Source organism: Liolophura sinensis, chromosome 12, assembly GCF_032854445.1.
Source record: "Liolophura sinensis isolate JHLJ2023 chromosome 12, CUHK_Ljap_v2, whole genome shotgun sequence".
In the NCBI taxonomy this organism is placed as follows: Eukaryota; Metazoa; Mollusca; class Polyplacophora; order Chitonida; family Chitonidae; genus Liolophura; species Liolophura sinensis.
In genome coordinates, this window is record NC_088306.1 from 18,379,927 (window position 1) to 18,404,269 (window position 24,343).

Consider the following 24,343-nt stretch of genomic DNA (forward strand, 5'->3'; position numbering starts at 1 on the left):
TTGGTGTTTTAACCGTACCGGTACTCAAAAATATTTCACTTATCCTATGGCTGCCGACATAATGGTGTGAGGAAACCAGGCACTGCCTATTGGAAAACCACGACCATCCGCAGATTGCTCGCAGACCATACCATGTACGGCCGGAGAGGGAGCCAGCATGAGCGTGAATTCACAGCAAACCCATTGGTCAGTCTCCTGGGTCATTGCGTCTGCATTTGACCACACAACTTCGTGGGTCCAGGGCTAGTCATCTTTGCGCAGAAACCTTCTGAGTGGTAAAGCAACGAAAGCTTTCCTGTTCAAACTCTCTAAGAACTGAACAGGAAACTAACCTTAAGTGCATGACGTGCTTCCCTTATTTACTCTTTATATACAAAGTACTTTGGGGGAGTAGGTTCTTTTGGAAACAGATCTTGTGATTACCAACTTCGAACACCCCTTCATGCGGTAAGGTTGTCCAAAGTGATACTTAAATTGCAATGCATCATGTTAAAGGCCAAATGTTCAAAGGTATATTCTTGCTGACAGGACACTTTCATAAATGATGAACAGTAAATGTACTTGTTTACAACATATTTCAGTTTTCATCATTTAATTTTGTTCACGAACTTTATACATTTTGAACTGTATCCATGGAGATGGTCTACATGGTTCAAGTGACAGCCCGAAGAACTACTTCGAACTGGAAAATCCCGCATATAACAACTAAACCCAGTGTCCGATCGATATTTCCTAACTGATCTGAGATACTTCCAGTCGCAAGGTTGTTCTGCACTCAACTGAATAAATCACAGAAAGTTATACTGGCCATGTAACTTTTGTATATCTGACAAGTATTACATCTATAGTGGAAGGCAAGCCGTCTTCAGAAAACTTCATATTTATTTATTTTGATTGGTGTTTTACGCCATACTCAAGAATATTTCACTAATATGACGGCGGTCAGCATTATGGTGGGTGGAAACCGGGCAGAGCCCGGGGGAAACCCACGACCATTCGCAGGTTGCTGACAGACCTTCCCACTTACAGCCGGAAAGGAAGCCAGCATGAGCTGGACTTGAACTCACACCGACCGCATCGGTGAGAGACTCCTGGGTCATTACGCTGCGCTAGCGCACTAACCAACGGAGCCATGGAGGCCCGAAAACTTCATATAAGACCACATGAAAGATTTATTACTACCAATTAATGATCCCAAAACAATGAAAGAAGGGGAAACTTTCAAATTCATACAGTGCTACCTCAGTCCCAAGAGAATCCAAGTGGAAAGATTCACAAGATATGATGCATGCCCTTTGGAATAGGGGTAGATTCCACAAAGTCATTTCTGATTTAAGTCAAAATTTTAAAACATCTTCACAATGCTTAGGTTTTGGTTATGGAAGTTGAAATTTGGACACATTTGCCTTAAGATAACATTGATCAGATGGACAAAATTTTCAGTTCTGAAACCGGAAAACGAGCTTTAAGATCGCATTTCAAATTCTGACTTAAGTCAGAAATGGCTTTGAATAATCTGGCCAGAGCTTTATATTTTACCTGTTTATTTATAAACACCACAGGTAAAACAGTTAAGTTGACTTTTAATTTGTATGACTTGGTGAGGACACTCCATCCTCACAATCCATCTTCCCAAATTTCTTCATCAGCATCAGTGATGGCACTGAGTGGCTTCCCCTGTTGAGAACTCCCCTTTTTATCAATGTTTTTGGCGAGTTCGAAGAAATTGTTTTTAACGATGTAACGCACACACTGCAGTATGACATTCCTTTCATGGCGAATTTCCGGTGCTAAAAGCTGGAAAAAGAAGTTGAAAAATGAAAATGAAAAATATCAATAAATAAATCATTAGAATTTTAGAAAAAAAAATCTGTAGCTATCAAACCACAAGAAAAAATTTATGCAGAAACAGGTGGATTCACAGTGAAGCCAGAAACAGGTGAATTCACAGTGAAGCCAGAAACAGGTGGATTAACAATGTAGCCAGAAAACAGGTGGATTAACAATGTAGCCAGAAACAGGTGGATTATCAATGTAGCCAGAAACAGGTGGATTATCAATGTAGCCAGAAACAGGTGAATTCACAGTGAAGCCAGAAAGATGTGGATTAACAATGTAGCCAGCGAACAGGTGGATTAACAATGTAGCCAGGAAACAGGTGGATTAACAATGTAGCCAGCGAACAGGTGGATTAACAATGTAGCCAGAAACAGGTGGATTATCAATGTAGCCAGAAACAGGTGGATTATCAATGTAGCCAGAAACAGGTGAATTCACAGTGAAGCCAGAAACAGGTGGATTAACAATGTAGCCAGAAAACAGGTGGATTAACAATGTAGCCAGCGAACAGGTGGATTAACAATGTAGCCAGCGAACAGGTGGATTAACAATGTAGCCCGTGAACAGGTGGATTAACAATGTAGCCAGAAACAGGTGGATTATCAATGTAGCCAGAAACAGGTGGATAACAATGTAGCCAGAAACAGGTGGATTAACAATGTAGCCAGAAAACAGGTGAATTAACAATGTAGCCAGAGAACAGGTGGATTATCAATGTAGCCAGAAAAAGATGGATTAACAATGTAGCCAGAAACAAATGAAAAACAAAATTTACATTCACAGAACACAATGCTAATCTATTTTTACACCTGTCTGAGATACATGCTGATTCCACAAAGCAGTTTTCTCTTTAGCCAAACTATAAAACTCAACTATAACCCAAACATCAGTGTTTCAGAATTCTAAACTGTGACAGGAATGTCTAAACTTATTGGGTACTCTGAATCTGGTTCAAACATAAATGCTTACATCTCATTTCAAAATCTGGCTTAACTCAAATCAGCCATTGTAAAATCAGCCCTTTCTAATAATTACAATACCTGTACCTTTTCGAGCAGTGTGGACTTCTGCGAGCACTGGCTGTTATCTGTCTCATTTTGCTTTCCTTTACGGCCTCTCTTTCGCCTCTGACGTTTATGATTTCCTGCAGCTCTGTCTTGAGCATCTACGACATCATCGTCACTTCCAGGAGCTTTATCTAAAAGTAGAATAAGGGAAACAAATCTATATTTATCTGGTGTTGAAATCCCTTGACTGAGGATCTAAAAGCTCGTCAACATGTCAGCACTACATGACTGACTGATTGATCGATCAATTCACTTTTAACTCCATGATCGATCAGTTCACTATTAATGCCATGACTGATCAATTCATTATTAATGCCATGATCGATCGATTCACTATTAATGCCATGATCCATCATTTCACTTTTAATGCCATACTCAATACATTTATTTATTTCATTGGGTGTTTCATGCCGTACTCAAGAATATCACACTAAACACCTGCACCCAGCCTTACAGTGGGAGAAAACTCCAGACCATGCGCAGGTTGTTGGAAGACCTTCCTATGTATGAGCAGAGAGGAGCAGACAGTAGACAGGAAGCCAGCATGAGTTGGACTTAAACTTGGCTTGACCGCACAGGTGAGAGGCTCCTTAATCATTGGGCCGCGCTGGCATGCTAACCACTCCCTGGAATGAGAATCTAGCAGCTTGTCCACACATCGACTTACCATTTTTTCTGGCAGTGTTACGAGTCCAGGCCTCTCACAAAATATATGACTGACTGACTGAATGATTGGTTTTTAATGCAATAATAAAGTTTTTTTTACGCTTATATGATGGTAGTTGGATTTATATGTAAAATGAAGCAAACATCCACCCTGTACCCAATAAAACTCTTTTTCTAAAGCTGGAGCCAAATCGGCTAGTGCTGGATTTGAACTCATGATTTCACTGGTCAACACCTGAAAGTCTGAACATAAACCATCAGAGCCAGCACACAATATAGTGTATGTAAATTTACATTTGCCTGTTAATGATGTCAAAGCTTGACATTTTCATCAAGTTCACACTTTAACCATCTGAGTCAGCACACTATATAGTATGCATACAGTGTTTCCTTCATCTGTTGCTCGTGTTCTTCCTAATGTGGTGAAATATACCGTAAAAGATATCTTTGTGGTTGGCGTCCTTCCTCATGTGGTGTAATATACTGTAAAATACCTTTGTCTGTTGCTGGAGTCCTTCCAGATGTGACGTAATATATACTGTAAAGTTATCTTCATCTATTGCTTGTGTCCTTCCTGATGTGGTATACTGTAGAGTTACCTTCATCTGTTGCTTGTGTCCTTCTTCAAGGCACGTAATATAGTGTAAAGTTACCTTTGTCTGATGGTCGTGTCTTTCCTGATGTGGTGTAATATACTTTATAGTTCTATTAAGTTACCTTCGTCTGTTGCTTGTGTCCTTCCAAATGTGACGTAATATACTGTAGAGTTACCTTTGTCTGCTGCTGGCGTCCTTCCTGAGGTGCTGTCTTCTTCGTCATTTTCTGCATCGCTGCCGTATGAGCACATCAGACTGCCCAGACCACCAGCAGCTAAGGGGTTAGACTGGGTGCTGCTGATGGGTCTGTCTGCTCTCGTCACCTGTTCAGTTTTGTCTGCTTCCTCATCAGAGCCTGATGTGATCAAAACCCATGTTAGCTTGATGTCATCAAAACTCATAATAGCTTCATAAAATGTGATCAAAGCTCTTCAGAGGCTGGCAAAATGTGATCAAGACCAATCTTAGCCTGATAAAATGTGATCAAAGCTCATTACAGCTTGACACAATTTATGATCAAAGATCTTGAGAGCCTGACAAAATATATGATCAAAATGCAAGTTAGCCCGATGTCTACCTGTTAGCTCATGAGATGGGTAACTTTTGTCTCAAACGCCCTGACACACTGCGATGGCAAATGCATTTTCTATTCAATTGCTGCACGCTCAAAATTTTAGTCAAACCTAATGTCAGAGTCATCTTGGACTAGCTTGTAGCAGGCTTCTGCAAATCACCTTGCCCCTGCTCAGGACATACAGCTACATATAGCGCCGTAGGCTGTGTAATGTAAAGACCAGTTGTTTCAATCTTAGCACACGTTGGTAATGGAGAGAACAATAAATACATAACCATGGTGACAGCTCATCACTGTCTATTACACTCGTTTGAAATAACATTCCAAAGAGTGATAGGATCAAGTGGTAAAATGAACAGATATGATTTATTGTTGTAGTGAGATTTCAGCCAAATTTGTAACTAGATCTACATGTGGAATGAAATAAGATCAAACACCTTGTATTGTGACAACAGCTGCATAACTGCCTTATTTACATAATTAAGATTTATCTAATTAATTAGTTTATTTATTTGATCGGTGCTTTACGCCACACTCAAGAATATTTCACTTGTATGGTGGCAGCGTGTATCTAATTTAGTAAAAATAGTAGGACTTTCGCAAATTTACTGTGCTAAGAAACTTGTAACTACCCGTCCTTACTTACCACCTGTTCCGTCCAGTAATAGAAGAGACAGGGGGTCTCCTGTGTGAACTTCACTGGCTGTTGAATCTTCCGTCAACTGTTTCATGCCACTAGACTGGTAGCAAAACACAGAGAAAATACATGTGTCAATCAAAGCACACAGTAGATTGTTACTTCTTAATACTGTATTTGACAGATTAAAATGTTTTACCACAAACAGTAACTAATGTTAACAGCTTCTGCCATTCACTTTATTCTCACTTTAATTGTCTTTTCCTTTTTTCTTCCCTGTTTCTTTCAATGATTGAAAATACTTCCATACTCCTCACAGCACACATTTCAACGACTGTAAGTTTCAGATCCACTTCCATACTCCTCACAGCACACATTTCAATGACTGTAAGTTTCAGATCCACTTCCATACTCCTCACAGCACACATTTCGACGACTGTAAGTTTCAGATCCACTTCCATACTCCTCACAGCACACTTTCAACGACTAAATTTTCAGCCCAACTTCCACACTCTTCATACCACAGTGTAACTAGATAATGCCACTTGTTCTAACTTCACTGAGCGAATGGTTGAGTCTTGGTGACCAAAGGCAAATCAGTCACAATACCAGATATTATGAAGTTTTTTTTTTTTTTTTTTTTTTTTTGATTCGTGTTTTACGCCGTACTCAAGAATATTTCACTTATACGACGGCGGCCAGCATTATGGTGGGTGGAAACCGGGCAGAGCCCGGGGGAAACCCACGACCATCCGCAGGTTGCTGACAGACCTTCCCACTTACGGCCGGAGAGGAAGCCAGCATGAGCTGGACTTGAACTCACAGCGACCGCATTGGTGAGAGGCTTTTGGGTCATTACGCTGCGCTAGCGCTTTAACCGACTGAGCCACGGAGGCCCCTATTATGAAGTTAACAATAAAGTTAAATCCTTTAGTACATCACTTACATGAACAGAAACTTTTTGTTTCTTTGGACTTGTTGTTTGGTTTTCAGAGCTGTTGTCATGGAGCCTTTTCTGAGCATTGTGGGAAGGCATTATGTTGCGGGTGTCTTGAAAGTGATGATTCCCACAACCCCTTCCCCGACCTCGTCCAAAACCACGGTTGTGTTTTCCGAATTTTCTGCAAAAACCAAACAAAAGCAGTTTAGGAATGGCATTTAGACAGAATATCGCTGAAGAATATCACAGTTGGAGAATGTTAAATAAGATGCAAAATTAAATCATGTCCAGAGAGACAGAAGGTACATGTACCACTTCCAAAATCCATTTTCTTCATTTTAGTTACAAACATTTTTTAGAAATGACAAGATATGGCCCTCTGATTATTTATTTTTTAATGTATTTGAATGTTTTGACTTCCACACTGACAGTCAGTTTTATGAGTGAAGGAAACAGGAGTATCTGGGTAAAGCAGTGAGAACTGACAATGTGATTCAGGAAGAAAGTTACAAAAACTTCCATTTATTCTCTGAAAGTCTGTATATTTACGAGGCCATGTTTATATTGTAGTAGATTTTTAGGTTGAGGTGATTTACAATACAAGTAAAAATCAGAGTAAAAAAGTTTACAAAAAGGCCCAGCAATATAGAAAATATTTTTCTTAGTCTTTGACTTGACACTAAGGCTGACTCAACATGAACTTACAAGTACATTTTAGAAATGCCTCGGATCCGCTGAACTTTGTGTGACTACAGCGAGTTACAACAATTTAACCTTGGACGACTTACCTCGGTTTATCTACCCTAAAACCTGAATGTGACTTGTGCAGTCAACACTCTAATTTACCTTACACTGTAGTTATTTCTTCACTTCATTTGATTGATGTTTTACGCCGTATTTATGAATATTTTCACTCATGCGTCGGCGACCAGCATTATGGTAGCAGGTAACAAGGCAGAACCTAGGGGGAAACCCCACAACAAACCGCAGGTTGGGGGCAGACCTTCTCAAGTAGGACCATAGCTGGCATTAGCATGAGACTAGAACTCACAGCGACTGCATTGCTCCTGGGTCATCATGCAGCACTAGCACACTAAGAACTATAAAACTGATTTTCAACCCTCAGCACATCAAGGCTAATAGAATGTTTGTGGAATGCTTAGTGGTAAGTTGTACGCATGCCACAGACAATCAACATAAAGCTTGGATAATACAAACTAATCTTACCCAAAAAACTTGTCCTGTAACACTTCTCCTCTGGCGATTTTCTCGGCTTTGTCAGCCTCTTTCTTAGCCACAGTTGCGGCTGTTGGGAAATTCCTGTCAGCAAATGAAAAGTAGTTAGTTGTTCAGATTTTTGGGATTACCCCACATGACTATAAATTTCGTCCATGACTAGCCTCACTGTTTTTCCTGATTCTGAAAGTGCGATTGATTTTAGAGAGGTGTTTTGAGGCTGGCTTGGAAAATGGGATGATATTCTACTGAAAAATTGTAAGCTATCACATTAAAAATAATATTTTGTGACATTTATTTGCCTCTTAAAAAAATCACTTTTTTGTGGATGAAATTTAAGGCCAATTACGGTAATTATATTCAAGTCTTCCAGAATCACCAGGAACTCTTTCTTTTATGCTAACCAAAAATGAAACTCGCAGCAAAATATGTACAGTATATTCATTCGTTTTTTGGATTGTTGTTGAAAGCTGTAATCAAGAACTTTCTCTTATACGATAATGGACAGTTTTATGAATGGAGAAAACCTGTTACTTGCAACTTTTCCACTTATATATTTTATTTATTTGATTGGTGTTTTACCAATATTTCTTAAATAGAAACCTATGACCATCTGCACGTTGCTGGAAGACATTCCCACGTATAGCCACAGAGGAAGCCAGCATGAGCTGGACTTGAACTCACAGCGACCACATTGGTGAGAGACTCCTGGGTCATTACGCTGCGCTAGCGCGCTAACCAACTGAGCCACAGAGTCCCACTTTTCCACTTCAGACATGCATCATACTGGCAGATCCCCAAAGAACTTCATGTAACATCACACAAGCACATCCTAACATGAACATCCAAATAAAAATAGAAACAGAAACATACACAGATGATAGCAAACATGTACATGTACAAGTACATAAACTCAACTTACTTTTTCCTCTCAGCCCTCCATTTAGCTACATCTTCAGGACTTTCAAATTTCCAGATTTTCTTGGCCAACCCAGTTTTGTGTTGCTACATCAAACAAACATACGTTTTGTTCAGTCTTTAAAGAATACTTCCTTTTTTACAATCATTATTAGTCAGTTTAGTCAAGCATGTATTCATATATACAAGTGGTGCTACAACTTGCAAATCACCAACACTCACAGATGTAGGCGATGGTAAACACACATGGAAAGTGTGACTGTGTTAATTTCCATACCTTTTGTCAGAAATCTTCTATGTTTATTTGAAAACAGCATGACCCTTTTGGACTGAGATAAGCAAAAAGTTAATACAAAGCAAACTAGGGTGAACTAATTTTACTACATATAGTTGAAGAACTACAGACAAAAAGATTTGCATTGTTTCTGGACAGACCAGTTGAGTTATGATACTTGCAATGGTTCCTGACAAACTTACCAAGCTGTAATGACTTTGCACTGGTTGTTGACAAACTCAAAAAGTTATAATGATGTTGCACTGGTTGTTGACAGACCTAACAGTGAGTTAGTGCTTGGGGTTTAGCTTTGTACTTAACAATTTTTCAGTCATATGACAATGAAGGTATCCTTCGAGTGCATGTAATGTGCATCCTTGTTGCAGGACGGATTTCCACCACTCTTTTATCTAGTGCTGCTGCACTGACATGCCTTACCGAAGGCAACTAAGCCGACCTGCCCGGGCCATTATACTGATACGGGTCAACCAGGCGTTGCACTATCACGTTCATGCTGAACGCCAAGTGAGTCTTAGGTGTGACTCGACCCAGGATTGACCCTGGATCTATTGCTCCTGAATCGGATGCTCAACCAACTGTGCTAGCGGTGAAGTGACAGACCTAACAAGTCATAATGATATTGCACTGGTTGTTGACAAACTAATAAAGTCATAATGAAACTGCACTGATTTTTGACAGACTTACGAAGTATTAATAAAGTTGCACTGGTTGTTGATAGGCTTACCAAGTGTAAATGAAGTTGCACTGGTTGTTGACAAACTTACCAAGTTATAATGAAGTTGTACCAGTTTTGGAGCAGCAGTGTATGGACATCCCTCAACTTTACACTGAAAAAAAAAAAACAACAAGAAAGATTTTAAAAAGATCAAATTGTAAAATAACGAGAACTAAATTCAGTATAAACCTTAAATAAACCTCATTTTTCAGAACTTGATCAGTGAAAACAGATGTAATTGACAGTTAACTAGATTTTCAAACAAACTGCTATGTACAGTTGTGAATATATTTGGTCTGTACATATGTATAAAAAAACCCAGCAAGGTTAAATGACGTTCTAAAGTTTTAGCCTTGCTGGACCTGAATGAACCACTCTTTCTAGCTGAATACACATGTATCTACCTTCTGATGCGCTCCTATGTGAATGTCATAGCCTTCCTTAGTTTTGAAGCCTTTATCACAAATGTCACAGTAAAAAGCATTGTTCTCTGCCAGATCTCGCTTGTCCACTTTTGGTTTATTCTGCTTCTGAAAATAATACAAGAGACAGTATACAGTATACTAATAACATAACTGAAGATGTTTCAAACCAAGAACATTGATATAATTGGGCCAATCAGATCTGTCCTTGACCACAAGGGGTGTGAGCTCAAATCCATATCTAGCTTCATGGTTGTGGCATCAAGATAAGAGGGGTTTTTTTTTCAGGTACAGAAGATGATTCAATAACAATATAATCCCTATGTATTTATACAAAGTTGATAAAATTTTATAACGGCAGTATAATTAGCTGCAATACTATTATAGCGTTCAAAACTTTAATGCGATTGAAGGACAGATTAAGTGACTAGCTACTGCACAGAGTTCTACTTACACAATACCTACATTTCCCTATTTTGTAAATTTATTTACTTGATTCATGTTCACGCCATACTCAAGAACATTTCATTTATATGAGGGCAGCCAGCATTATGGTTGGAGCAAACCAGGCAGAACCTAAGGAAATCCACGATCACCCACTACTTTGTGTTAATGCCTGATGCAAAATTTCTCACCATTTTATTTGCTCTTATGAGATATACATAATGTGTAGTTCACAACAAAGGGAATGTTTGCAGATCTGCCAGTATGATGCATGTCTCAAGCCAATTTACACAATCAAACAATATTACATGGTCCATGCTAGTCATCTCAGAGGTAATTCTGCGAGATAAATGATCTCCCTTCTTATTTAACATTCTAACATTTACCTTGTCTACCCACCATATGAATGTGAGAAATATAAATTATGGAAGTAGTACATTTGACGTTGGTGAATAAGCCAAGTTGGCATTTCAGTTTTTAACTGTACACATTATTGTATCCAAGAAGATGACTAGGTTATTGATCATACTGATCAGTCAGGTTTCTTGTTCGAATCCAAAACATGACTTTGTTGTAGTTTTAAAACTAAAATGAAATAAATAAGTCATCACAACAGTAACAATTTCACAGACAGTGAACGAGGCGAACTTTGGTACCCTTTTCTCCTGTTTTCTATTCGCATTATTGCCACCTGGACTGCAAGGGTTGCTGTGTCTTGGATGTTGATGTAATAGCTTGGGTCTGTGATCTTGATAAAACGCACCCCTCGGTGGGCCCCCTGGTCTAACAAATCTCTGGAATGGAGGGGGTCCATGAGGTATTATTCCGGGTGGAAACGGGCGGTGCGAACGAAAAGGGCCGGGTCTTCCCGCAAAAGGCCTCATTGGCCGGTGCATTCCATCAATGGGAAAAGGCCTCCGTACCTGGCCATTTCCACCAAAGAACATTCCCCTCGGAGGGCCTCTAGGAAAGAATGCCATGTTACCTTTAAGTAAGCACAGTTTTGAACAATGTCGGTTATTAAAATTTGTCAAAACTTAGATTTACATTCAGTGACTTCGCCAGCCATGAGCGCTTCCTGAACATGTGCGCGTTGAGGTCAAGGCCATCAAAGTTCCGAGGTAAACCATAATACTCTATTTTCATTGGTCACATTTCGAACGACCCAGTAGATTTGACCAACCGCTATAAACGGATTTCTTTTTCTGCCACACAGAGATTCCGCTGTAAACACAGAGTCAACGAGCAAAATGCCAGGTATTGGGAGGAAAAAAATATTTATTTGGGCGTATGGTCGTTACCAGCAATAGTGTCACTTGTCTTTCTGAGATAAATAATGGTTTAGTTTATTTCAGGATCATTTCTTATTTATGAAAACTAGTGTGAGTGGCGTTTTTGTGTAATGTTTAAGCGTAACTAAGGTGTTGTTGTGGTTGTGTGGACTTGTGTGTAGCCATTTGATGGCCTACTGAGTTCTTATTTTGTTTTTAAAATTGCAGACGAAGTCCTGACAAAGTTCCCATGTATTTACCACCACTTGACGTTTGTTTACTGTCAGTTTAGCTCACGGACTTTTTTTTTTAAATTTTGCTCTGCTACGTTAAATTAAGTTCTAAATGCATGTATTCTAAACAATGTTCGGTACACAAACATATTCTCGACATTCTTTTAAAACCCAGCATCACATGATAACATGCATCATGATTGTGTAAGCGATATATGCGTATTCATAGTTGTGAGCACCTGGATTCCTGGCAGTTAGCAGGAAGTGATAAATAACATGGAGCCAAATTGGAGAAATGCTGATATTTGCCAATTTCTAAAGCTCAGGTACTACAGGACACTAAAGCTATCATATCAGAAGGCTATACACATTTGATTACTTTTTCAGAAAGAATTTCTCACTTAAAAGCTATAATTTTCATTTTTTGATGCTAAAACTTCTTCAGTGCCTGTCCCATGTGAGTTAATTTCGCTTCGTTTTCACCTCCAGCACTTTAATCACGTGACCAAGGAGTGTACCGATGAGTGGATCAGAGCAGCTATGACATCACTGCAAAACTATGAATATGAAAAGAGAATGTACCATTCCTAGAATTTATCATGAAACTACAATAGTTCGCATGAAATTAGTAATACTGTTCTTATTTTTAGCTCATTGAACTCACGATTATCTAGGTGGTCTCACATTAACTGAACTGCAATATACAGAGAACCTTCATTGAAAACTTAATGCAGGCAGATCCCAAGACCAGAATGTTAAATCCCACCCACTTTTGCACAGCCCATTTTATTGTCCAATAAAAACAACTTTTTTGTAAAATCTGACAAATGCGGCCATTGTCAAGTACAGAAGGGTTTCAAATGAGATTTATTCCGTTCACATCACTGATTCAATTTGCATTGCATTGGTTAGTATAGGAAAGGAACATACATATAGCCTATATGTTCACTGCTGTGCAGAGTATGGAAACATATGATAAGGAAACATACATTAGCATGATGTAACTTCTATAAAATCACTGACACAAATTAGTAAAATCTATTTTAATCTCAGTCTTCTTCACATGAGTTTTAATTTTTTTAATTAAGAACTTTTGCTCCATCCATACTTTCCTTCCATTTTGGCTCTTGTAATTTTTGTCATTGTATAAAATACTTGGTGTTCTATTTGCCACCAGCTCCTGCAATGTCAGCACCTCACAAGCTTCAGTGTGGAAGTATACATGAAGCTGTAAGAGCAGGAAATGTAGCAGAGTTAGAAATGATGGTGAAAAATGGTGCTAGCGTAAATGAAGTAGAAGACCGTGACAAGTTTACCCCTCTACACACTGCCTGCAATGTTGGATCCTTAGAGGTATTTGGAAATAGCTTCTCTCATTTTTTTTTTTTTTTTTTTTGAAAATGATTTTGTTCTAAAGCAGTAAAACTTTAATTTCAGAAGAGAAAATCATATTCTGGTCAGACATTGAAGATAGATAAATGAACATAGCATGTTGTGTACATGTAAGTAAATTTGTTTTGTCATTACATGTACAATGAGGGGCGTCTGTAGTTGAGTGGTTAGTTTGCTAAGGCAGCACAATGAGCCTCTCACAAGTGGGGTTGCAGCCTAAGCTGGCTTCCTCTCTAGTCTGCCAGCAACCTGCAGCTGGTTGTGTGTTTCCCCCAGTTTCTCTCCACATTTATAATGCTGGCTGCTATCATGTGAGTGAAATATTCCTTAGTATGGCATAAAACACCGATCAAATAACAATGAAAAGATTGAAACATTCTGTAATTGTCTTTACTGTTATTTTTTGGTATATTATTTTTATATTTTAAGTTTAAAGTCTTGAAGTCACAGGCTATATGATTCTGGAATAATGTTGGGAATTTGTCAGATTTTTTCAGATTCATACACTTGCAGATACACCCACCTCACCCCCACTTTTCCTCTGGCCAACACCCTCCACCCATTATTTAACCAGTCTGATTTTTATGTAAGTATACATGTGTATACATATTACAAAATATATGTGTGCTTTGTTGTGCTTGACAGTGCCTGCATTGGTTACTGTGGCACGGTGCTGATGGGACCGTCACCACCCCCAGGGGATGGACCCCTGCTCACATCGCAGCCATCAGGGGCCAGGAGGCCTGTATTCAGGTAAGCATACTTACAATAATTATGGGGCCTTGCTTGCTCTGATTGTTAAAGCCATGTGACCATCAGGCCCTTGATCAACAAAGTCATTGGTTACAGTCCATCTCTTCCTGCGGCTTTGTCAAAAAGTTTGTCAAGCACCTGGTGAAGATCAGTTCTTTACTCTGGCTTCTCCGGTTTCTCCAAAATGGTAGTTCACCGCTGTCATACTAATGAAACATTCTTATGGCACAGCTTTGAGCCCCAATCAGTTAATCAATCAGTTAATGGATCCACATTTTGCTTTTTTTTGGGGGAGTGGAGTACACTTTTATACTTAGTTTGAGTGTTTTGAGTGTAAGGTAATGCTGTTCTCATAATAGAAATGGTCTGAAACAAAAGCAACATCTGTACTTTGTATAAAAATTGTTCTTTCGTTCACTGCAGAACAAATTGAGCTCTTGAATACAGGTACATAACTATTTACCGGCTAAAGTGCCACTATTTACAAAGTGCCCATTTTAAATGTTTTTTTTTTTTGTAGTCTCTCTTTTTTTCTTGTTTTTTTTTTTGCTTTATTAACGTGACCTGTTTTTATCTTAGGCATTATTGAATAACAGCTGTAGCATGATTGTGAAAGATTTACGTGGGAATACTCCAGCACACCTGGCTGCAGCCCACGGGAACTCCTTCACACTCCACACAATACTACGCAGTGGCATTGTAAGTATAAACTTCATAGTGAACACTTTCACTCACTTGTACACTTGAGAGGGTGGTTCAATCCCATCACCGGACAGAGAGGAATTTTTATGTATCCCATTTCCACTATTCTCTGCCCATTATTTTGATGGCAGTAAAGGGTCGACAGTGCTCATGTGGCCGTTTAGGTAGACTTATTCTTCTAATTGTTGGGACACTTGGCCTGCTCTTTTTACCTATGTAATTGTAGCTGGAATATTTAGTTTTTCTTTTTTCACGTGGTTAGTCCATCTAATGAACAACATATTCATATCTTTACTCTTCCAGAAAATTGGGAGAGAAAAGTAATTCTTTGTTTTCAGCACTACTTACATCTGTCCTAAAAATTAGAAGAATTAGGGTACATTAAATTCATTGGATTAAATGCTTTTCAGCAGTGAGACATACAGTGCATCAGTATGTCAGGTGGGAGATTTTGCCAGTTACTTGCCGATGGCTTGTGGTTTATTTCTGGCACTGCTTTTGCAAATCAGATAAAGAAATACATGAACTTCGTCTCCCTATAGAGGGACTTGATTTATTTTTACATTACACCTTCATAATGATAAAGTGATAATGCAACTGTGGATATAAAAAGATTATAGCTATGACAGAGACCTTATGAATAGCCCGTGATATTTTCAGGATGTTAGTGCCCATGATAAGAATGGCTGGACGGCTCTCCACACAGCCTGTTATCACGGTAGACTGGGCTGTGTACAGCTTTTGTACAAGTGGGGAGGCAAGACAGATGAAGTAGACAATGGAGGCAACACACCAGGTAACTTCTCTTACAGTTACTGACTTTATCAAGATTTGTTCTGGGTTCAACTGTGTACAACATGGGACCAGGTTACATGAAATAAAACACCCCTCCACATACATTTACATGAATATAGCAAAAATGTATTTTTCACTACCCTAATTCCTCAGGCTTTTTGACATGTAAAAGAGCAACTTTTGGTGTAATTTATTCACATTTTTAATTTGATTTAGGAGACAAAACTTCATTGGTTGGAACGGCCAATTTCACGGCCAATTTCAAGTATCAAATTTGAAAACGAGCCCAGTGGACGCAAAAGTTTTGCGTATTGCATATTTAATGAATTGGTGACTCTCATTGGTCTTTGTTTTCCATGAGTAACTTCTCGAAATATTATCCAATTTTGATAAAATTCTGTGAACAAGTTCATTTCATGTAATCTCAAATCAAGATCAGAACCATCCATATTTGTAGAAAGGTTTTACATATTTAACAATTATCTTAATTCTGATTTATCATTGGTTTCCATGCAATGACTGTTGTCCAGTTTTGAAAAAAAAATCAGTATTGATGATAAAATTCATTTAGTGGCCTCGCATATCAAATGTGGAAAGCAACATGATCTGTGCATAAGATTTGCATAATCTGTGCAAGATTTGAATATATTTGTAGTATAGGATATAAATTCTCTCGGATTTGTTTGTTTGACCTCAGCTCACCTGGCTGCCATGGAGGGTCATCTACCCTGCCTGAAGTATCTAGTTAGTGTTGGGGCAAGCCCCGAGGGCGTGCTAGGTGCGAGGAATGACCAGGGGGAGACGCCACGCAACCTGGCACAGCAGTTCTATAAGGAGAACATCATGACGTATATCGATGGCATTGAGTACGAGAGAGACCACCCAGAGCAACAGGAAAGTAAGTTACGCTTCTTAAGTGGTTTCCCATTTGTACAACATGTAAAGGTTTGCAAATTTTGAAATATTTGCAAATCAGGTGGTTAAATGCTGTGATTATTCAAACAGTTTCTGGCAAAATTATATTGAGGATGATGTACATGTATATTGTAAGAAGTTTTACCTTTTAGCATTTGATGGAATAAACATGTTTTCAAATGCAAACATACATTTGAGTGAGGTGTTTGGGATGGAAGTACTTTGCCAATCCATCCGTACATTGCGTTAGTGGTACATATATGACTGTGGAGGTTTTCGAGCTAGAATTGTAATTTTAATTTGGGGGGCGGGGGGGGGGGGGGGGGCAGAGATAATGTGCCATGAGCAACAGTTGTCCATGTTAAGGATTGCCATAAGGACTAAATTGGACAATCACATTAGTGAATTTAATGTGAGTGTTTTCCAGGTGTTGTAATGTTCATTATTCCCAGAGTTTTTTCAGTATTGTTTTCGCTCACATGGGAATTAGCTTAACATGATGTTGTTGTTGTTGTTGCAGACTTGTCATTCCCGGCCCACGTGGCAGCGTACAGTGGGGATTTGGAGCACCTCAGGATGCTGGTGGAGAATGGCGTGGTCAACATCAACGAGAGAGACGAGAAAGGATCAACGCCTGCTCATAAAGGTAACCTATGCATGTGCTTTCTTTGTGACCGGCCCCGATAGCACAGTTGGTAGAGCGTCTGCTTCGGCGGCGGTAATTGCAGCTTCCTCGCTTGGCCTTCATCGTGAAGGGGACAGTGCAACGACTGGTTGATCAGTATCAGTGTAATGGCTCGGGTGGGTTAGCTTACTTGCCTTCGATCAGGCGTCTCTGTGAAGCAGCACTAAATAAAAGAGCGGTGGAAATCCGTCCTGCAACAAGGAGACAAATGACATGCACTCTAAGGACTCCTTCGTCGTCATATGACGTTCAACCTCAAGCATTCACTCACTACTTTCTCTGTGTTGTGATACTATACAAATGTAGATGTCCACAAGTAGAGATAATCAGGTTTTTGTATAAAATTACTAAAACGTTGGCTCTAGTTCACTATTATCACACTACTGGCTCACCTTTATCACACTACTGGCTCACCTTTAACAAACTTGTAGCATTCCCCTACTACTCAGCTATGTGCATTGCCATAGGTTGTAGACATACTGCAGTGATTTGTGTACAAAGGGATCAGTCAATTGTTCTACAACCAGTCTATTACTACACTACAGCATGACTTCAGACATACCAAGAGGACACATCAAAAAATCCTTTAGCCTGAATCTTACTGTATCATACCATCAGCTATGTGCAGTGCCGTAGGTTGTAAATGTACTGCAGTTGGTTGGGGACATCAGTCAACTGTTCTACAACCAATCTATTACTGCACTACAACATGACTTCAGGCATACTATGGGGACATAACAAGAAAACCTTTAATCTGACTCTAATACTGTGTCATACCATCATTTATCCATGCCAAAAGATTCATCAAAACAAAGATTTTGCTTATGTGGAAATTAAATTATGCCAAAATTAGTTTTTTTCTAATTTTCATTTGGGGCATGTTTTGTGACAAATTTTGTATGCATATTTTTTTGCATATATGAATTACAAAGTGAAATGTCTGTATTGCTTACTGGCATGTGTGTGTTTTTCATTTGTCAACAACAGCTGCAGGTCAAGGTCATATCCAGGTTCTCCAGTGGCTCGTAGAGATGGGAGCCAATACGTCACTGACCAACAACCTCGGGGAAACGCCGAAAGATGTGGCGCGACGATTTGCTCAACTCGCCTGTGTCAAGATCCTTGGGGGAGATTCAGGTCTGCAAACATGCACAGTATATATTTGTTTATATATTTTAAATATAGAGGGGAGAAATGCCAGGATTTCATTAACATGTTAAATATCAATGTTGTTAGTACATTTTGATATTTCACACCCATATGCCATGACGTTAAAAACAGAAACATTTGGATTTATGATGTTCCAATCTGAGCTCAACTGGATGCCTGCCATAATACAAGTTTAGTCAATGGTAATCTTTCTATGTTATGATTTTGCACTATTCACTACTTCGTATGCATAACAACATCACAAAGCAGAATTATGCTGTAACTTTACTGACCACTTTGTGATGTTGCTCATGGGAGACGACACAGATTAACAGGTTCTTGATTTAAACATATATATCGATCCCACCAATAAAGTACAACTGTTGATGTGACTTGAAAACAAAAATCATTAGATTTTGAAGAGTAACATGTATTGTTCAGGTAGGTGCACAAATGACTTTCACAGAAATTATATAAAAAGGTGTGCAGATCGGGTTGTTACATGCCTGTAATATGCCAAAATATACACTTTTCTAATTCTTCAGCTTTTTCGCATGCTTGCAAGGTGTTTATTCAAGTATTTTCTGAAGGTATTAATCTTTGTAGAGTGATAAAATTATGCTATTTGTGAAGCCCTGAAATTTGCCAAACCAACCAATGTGGTTTTGTCTCCATAATCAACTTACAATTGTGTATAAATTGCTCTGAAAGTTGCTCTTTCATAAGCGAAAGGGTTGAGGAATTAAAGTACTTGAAGCATAGCTTTGATGTAAAGGTGAGGTTGACGCCTTTCTCAGTGCAAGGGTAACTCTTAATTACTGACTGTTTTACATCAACAGGTATGTGGCTTTTGTCTTTAGGGTGTATAATACTGATTCATTTCTCAGTATTATGCTTTTTACTTTCCCACTTCATTAAAACACATTTATACTTCTCTGAATTTAGCCTTTTAAGTACAGATTTAGCAAAAAAAAAAGAGACTTATATCTCTGAAGTGAAAAACTATGCTTTCAGATGACTCACAAAAGTCCATGGGAATCCTGGAGAACTTATCTGATGAGGAGACTGGCGAGGAAGGGGAGGGAACTGCGGATGGACTCAGTCTCAGCATCTCTGACAAGCAGAAGAAACTTGCCAAAGGTGAGACTACATCTCTCCATTACAACATGCCATTCAGTGTAACACGGTCACAGATGATATATATATATATATATATATATATATATATATATATATATATATATATATATACATATAACAGGCTATCAGTGGCTGAAAAACTTAATACATCTATGACCTGCAGATTTTTGCCCCCCCAACAACAGCATCATAGTGGTGGAAAGGTGTACTTGGAAACCAGAATTATCATGCCTTGGGAAGTCTGTAATTTTATGCGGAGAATCATTGGAATTCTGGGAATACAGGAAACTTGGATATAGTGGAATCTTGAATATTTCAGAAATGTGGATATAGTGGAATCTTGAATATTTCAGAAATGTGGATGTAATGGAATCTTGAATATTTCAGAAATGTGGATATAGTGGAATCTTGAATTTTTCAGAAATGTGGATATAGTGGAAACTTGAATATGTCAGAAATGCAGCTATAACAGAAACTTGAATTTACTGGAAATCTAGATACCTGACCAGTGTTCTTCATTCACTTTCTGTTCTATGTACTGAAACCAACTGAGACCACTGGACATCCTGATTGGAGGATTCAATCCCGAATAATGTAATACTGGTACTGACATCCTGTCAAATCTGACTGTTTTCAGTGGTTCATTAGTTCCAAGCCAGCCAGCATAGTGTGAAAAAGTAATGAGAGCTGTGGTTTATTTTCTTTTTTTGTGATATAATACTTTGTTTGAAATTTTGAGGGTTTTAATTCATTAAAAACTTCCCTTTTGTTGCCAACAAAAAGCAGAAAGAACAATTGCACACAAGAAAGTTTGTGTAAAGACTTAAAAAAAAAAAAAGTATTTCATTTGCGTTTACTTGTGTCGTTAAAGGAAGGGCTAAAAAGAGAATTGAAGAATTACAAAGACTGATGGAAATTGCTAAGAAGAACTTTTCTCAGCTCGGGGGTCGTCTGTTAGAAGACAAACAACGAGAGGCAGCTCTGCGTGAAAAGGACCAGTGAGTTTCAATCAATTCTTATCTTGGCCACTTTTCTAGTCTTATTGTTTATTAAGTTGAAGAAACTTATCTTAAACTACTTATGTATTATTGTGTTTTTTTTAGGCCACACTGTTTTAATTTTTGCAAAGTAAATCTTTTTTTCTGTGTTGGAAAAGTGGATAAAAACAAAACTTGAAAGTCATCTGATTTTTGGCAAATGTGGACTTTCTGAGCAATTTTTCTGATCAGAAAGCCTTAAAAGACAGGAAAATCATATAAACATTAAGATCAGAGAAATTAAAAAAGTGGATTTTCTGTTCATTTATATTCCATTTCAAATTTTTTTTTTAGATTCTTCTCACCCTTTAAGCACAAAATAAAATTGCTGGCGCCTTATTGACTTAAATGTAGCCAAATTTGGACAGAAACAAGGAAATAGTTGGTGTAACGCCAACTGGATTTGAAATGAATAATTTTGACATGAATTATTCATGTCAATAAATGTTCTGCACATCCACAAGCTTTTAGAGAAAGTCCAGAAAGTAGATTTGATAAAATCTAGTCATCAGCGTACATTAGTGCAGACAGGTAATGTCGTGTTGATGAAATATGTGTGGTGTGTTCTGTCAGAACTATTGAGGAGCTAGAAGCTCAGCTGGATTACGAGCGTCTGAAGAGAGAGAGGCTGGAGGCTCAACTGGATGACGCAAGGCGTGAAATTGCTCACCTCAACGTGCAGATTGATAACCTAGCCCTAAGTGATGTAAGTAGCAGGTGGGGGGGTGTTGGGGGTGGGTGGGGGTGTTGACCGTAGCTCCCACAAGCGTCTGAGATTTTTGTGCGATATCAGGGAACTGATACAAAGGGATCGTAAGCCTAATTTTGGTTGTAACTCACAAAGATCACGATTGTAGCCCTAACTTACAATTGACACCCACTTGCATGAAGGGATTGTAAGCTATGTTTGTCTTAACATACAATCAAAACTTAAATTCAGGTTTACAGCGTACAGTTATATGGATCACTTTGGTATGAGTAAAATTTGGCGTAAAATTGCGATCATAAGAATTACTTACTTGCCTCCGATAAGGCGTCAATAAGCAGCACTAGATAAAAGAGCAGTGGAAATCCATCCTGCAACAAGGAGGCACGTTACGTGCACTCTAAAGATTCCTTTGTCGTTGTATGACTGAATACGAGATGATTGTTAAGTACAACGTTAAACCCCAAGCACTCACTCACTCACTCACTCACCCTTGAATAAGGCCATAAAATATGATCAGGAGTATGAATGAACGGCTAATTATGGCTGATTATGGCTTATCACAATGTTAATGTCTTCCTAGGTGGAAGAGGAAATAGCTGTACCCAAACCACGCAGAAAGAAGACGTCGACAAAGAAAGGCAGCTCACGACGAGATGATGGTGTATTCATCAAGAGGAACTTTACTGTGCCTCTGAAGAAAGGCCAGAGATACGTGTGAACAGTTGTCCTGAATGAGAAATTCGCGTCGTTTGTCGTGAATGAGAAATTCTCATCAGTTGTCATGCGTGAGAAATTCTCATCAATTGTCATTACCTTTAGAATTGTGGCCATTACCTTTAGAATTGTGGCCATTGTTGCTCAGATCTGTATGTATCAAAAGTTAAGCGCACTCTCGACTCCTGTCTCATTTTATGTTGTGTTGTCAATGACCTTGCAAAGTACACTTTTTGTGGGAGTTTCTTGGTCATTCCGTTGTAAAGATTTTCTTACAACAACTGGTCAGCAACAGTTGAAGGTTGAAATGTAAGTACTGTTGGTTCAGTTGCTGCTGTGAGTCAGGAGTTGAGTCAGGTGTCGAGGCAGGTGTTGGGTGTCGGTGTCAGGTGTCAGGCAAAGAAGCAGTGTTGTTCTGTTAATTAACAACAAATACAGTCAAATAAGTAAGTGATGTTGTCATACGCCTTTGTGAGAAAAGTACAACTGTATACTTCCAGGTGAACATATGTATTAGAATGGCTTTTCACTCAGTGAACTTTTGTATTGATGATGGCAATTGTGTCATGTCCGTTGTAGTCAAACATAAAGTCTGTTTCAGACTTTTTTTTGATCTCTGAATTTGGGAATTTAAAGCCATCAAATTTGCATGAAAGCCGCACTAAGAGTGCATTGGTTGATGTAATGACAACAGAGGTCAGTGCACTTGGAACTGTTACAGTATAACATTTGTGTAGACAGTAAACTACATGTGCATCTACAGTATAATGTTCTCCATGATTTTCCACTTGTGGATCTCCATGAGGCTTTTAGCGGTTCAGTACCATTTACCTAGCCTTCATCTGCTGTAAGTGTCCTCTGTGTCAGAGTGGTTAGTGTGCTAGCACAGCACATGAATCGATAGCCTCTCACCGATGTGGTTGCAGGGAGTTCAGATCTAACTAATGGGGGCTTTCTCTCTGGGTTCTATCTGGGAAGGTCTGTCAGCTACCTGCGGATGGTTGTGAGCATCCCAGTTTCCTCCCACTATAATTCTCTCTGCCGTTGTATAATTAAACTATTCTTGAGAAAGTTGATAAACTCACAAACACCAGTAGCTCCTTTTTTTCATTCAAAGCTGTAAAGACTTGAACATAAATAGCAAGCTGTTTAGCTTCTCACAGCCTATTTCGTTCAAATCAGGCGATTTTCGAAGGTATTGTATCGTTACAATCAGATATCATTCGCTAAATGTCTATGTTTTTTTGTTTTATCTTTTTATTATAGAAGCTTTCAGGTCAAATTTAGCACACATACATGGTGGGTTTTTGCATTGATATTTTTTCATCATTTATGTGAGAAATGTACAGGTATCCTCGGACCTTGTGTTATTTAGTTCAAGGTACTGTCACATAGTTTAAACACATATAGGTTATAAGGCAGGCCAATTTATTACCTTTTGGACTTACTGTTTTATGAATTTAATTAACATATTTATATACATATGCATACTGTGATATACAGTTTACCTTCATTATATAAATATACACATTTGATGTTTAGCAATGTGAACTATAATTGTTAATATGGATATATTTATGGTATTTCATTCTAAATTGTAAAATTTGTACATTTTAAAATGTTCGTGGATTCCAAACATACAGATGTTTGTTTATAATGTTTGAGGAATTTTTCACCCTCAAGACTGATTTCAGACTTGTTTTTGAAATCATAGTATAATGTAGCACGGGGAAGATCTAAAGACTTCAGTGCATATAAAATTTGTTTTGGAATTGGCGTCAGTTTCAGGTAGGACATTTACTTATAGATGTATCAGCAATCAGTGTACTGTTTGTTTCTTTTTTTGTTTTGTTTTTTTTAATTCTTTCATTGCTAATTATATTTTTACTTGTTGCCGTCCAAATCATTGTATAATCAGCTCATTAAACGTGACCTGCAAAACTATTTTCACTATATTTAAAGTTTTTTCTACATATTAATAGACTGAACCCTTGATCAATGAACTGAGGTTCTTGTCACCAAGAGAAAAGGACAGATAAACTCATGTTGTGGTCATTAAAAATATTATATGAACATACTAAATTTTTATTTCTTTGTTTATTTGATCACTGTTTAACATGCCATATTCCAGAATATAACACGTTTTTCATATGTTTTCAGGCCTCCGTGGCTCAGTTGGTTAGCGCACTAACGGAGCGTGATGACCCAGGAGTCTCTCACCAATGCGGTCGCTGTGAGATCAAGTCCAGCTCATCCTGGCTTCCTCTCCGGCCGTAAGTGGGAAGGTCTGCCAGCAACCTGCGGATGGTTGTGGGTTTCCCTCGGGCTGTGCCCGGTTTCCACCCACCATAATGCTGGCTGCCGTTGTATAAGTGAAATATTCTTGAGTACGGCGTAAAACACCAATCAAATAAATAAATAAATAAGAATGGGAAACTCGTGTTCAGGCTTTACAAAATAGCCTTAGTTCCAGTGGAACACATCATTTTCTTTCGTCTC

The 24,343-nt window shown here is 38.5% G+C and overlaps 2 protein-coding genes across 2 annotated transcripts; one reads left to right on the forward strand and one right to left on the reverse strand.

Annotated features, from left to right (window-relative positions):
• Nucleotides 1-1,566: 1,566 nt before the first annotated feature.
• LOC135479599 (FMR1-interacting protein NUFIP1-like) lies at nucleotides 1,567-11,422 on the reverse strand. Its single transcript, XM_064759488.1, has 10 exons — nucleotides 11,006-11,422; nucleotides 9,888-10,013; nucleotides 9,533-9,595; nucleotides 8,478-8,560; nucleotides 7,547-7,639; nucleotides 6,326-6,500; nucleotides 5,389-5,482; nucleotides 4,344-4,523; nucleotides 2,886-3,037; nucleotides 1,567-1,797 (listed from the first exon to the last, which is right to left on the reverse strand). Exons 1-10 carry the CDS (start codon nucleotides 11,327-11,329, stop codon nucleotides 1,618-1,620), a joined length of 1,470 nt encoding a protein of 489 aa, XP_064615558.1. The 5' UTR covers nucleotides 11,330-11,422; the 3' UTR covers nucleotides 1,567-1,617.
• Nucleotides 11,423-11,508: 86 nt separating this feature from the next.
• On the forward strand, nucleotides 11,509-24,068 carry LOC135479214 (ankyrin repeat domain-containing protein 42-like). Its single transcript, XM_064759006.1, has 12 exons — nucleotides 11,509-11,606; nucleotides 13,031-13,206; nucleotides 13,891-13,998; nucleotides 14,578-14,697; nucleotides 15,361-15,496; nucleotides 16,193-16,393; nucleotides 16,931-17,056; nucleotides 18,083-18,232; nucleotides 19,259-19,384; nucleotides 20,256-20,382; nucleotides 20,995-21,127; nucleotides 21,711-24,068. The coding sequence occupies exons 1-12, from the start codon at nucleotides 11,600-11,602 to the stop codon at nucleotides 21,846-21,848; spliced, it is 1,548 nt and encodes a 515-aa protein (XP_064615076.1). The 5' UTR covers nucleotides 11,509-11,599; the 3' UTR covers nucleotides 21,849-24,068.
• The last annotated feature ends 275 nt before the right edge of the window (nucleotides 24,069-24,343 follow it).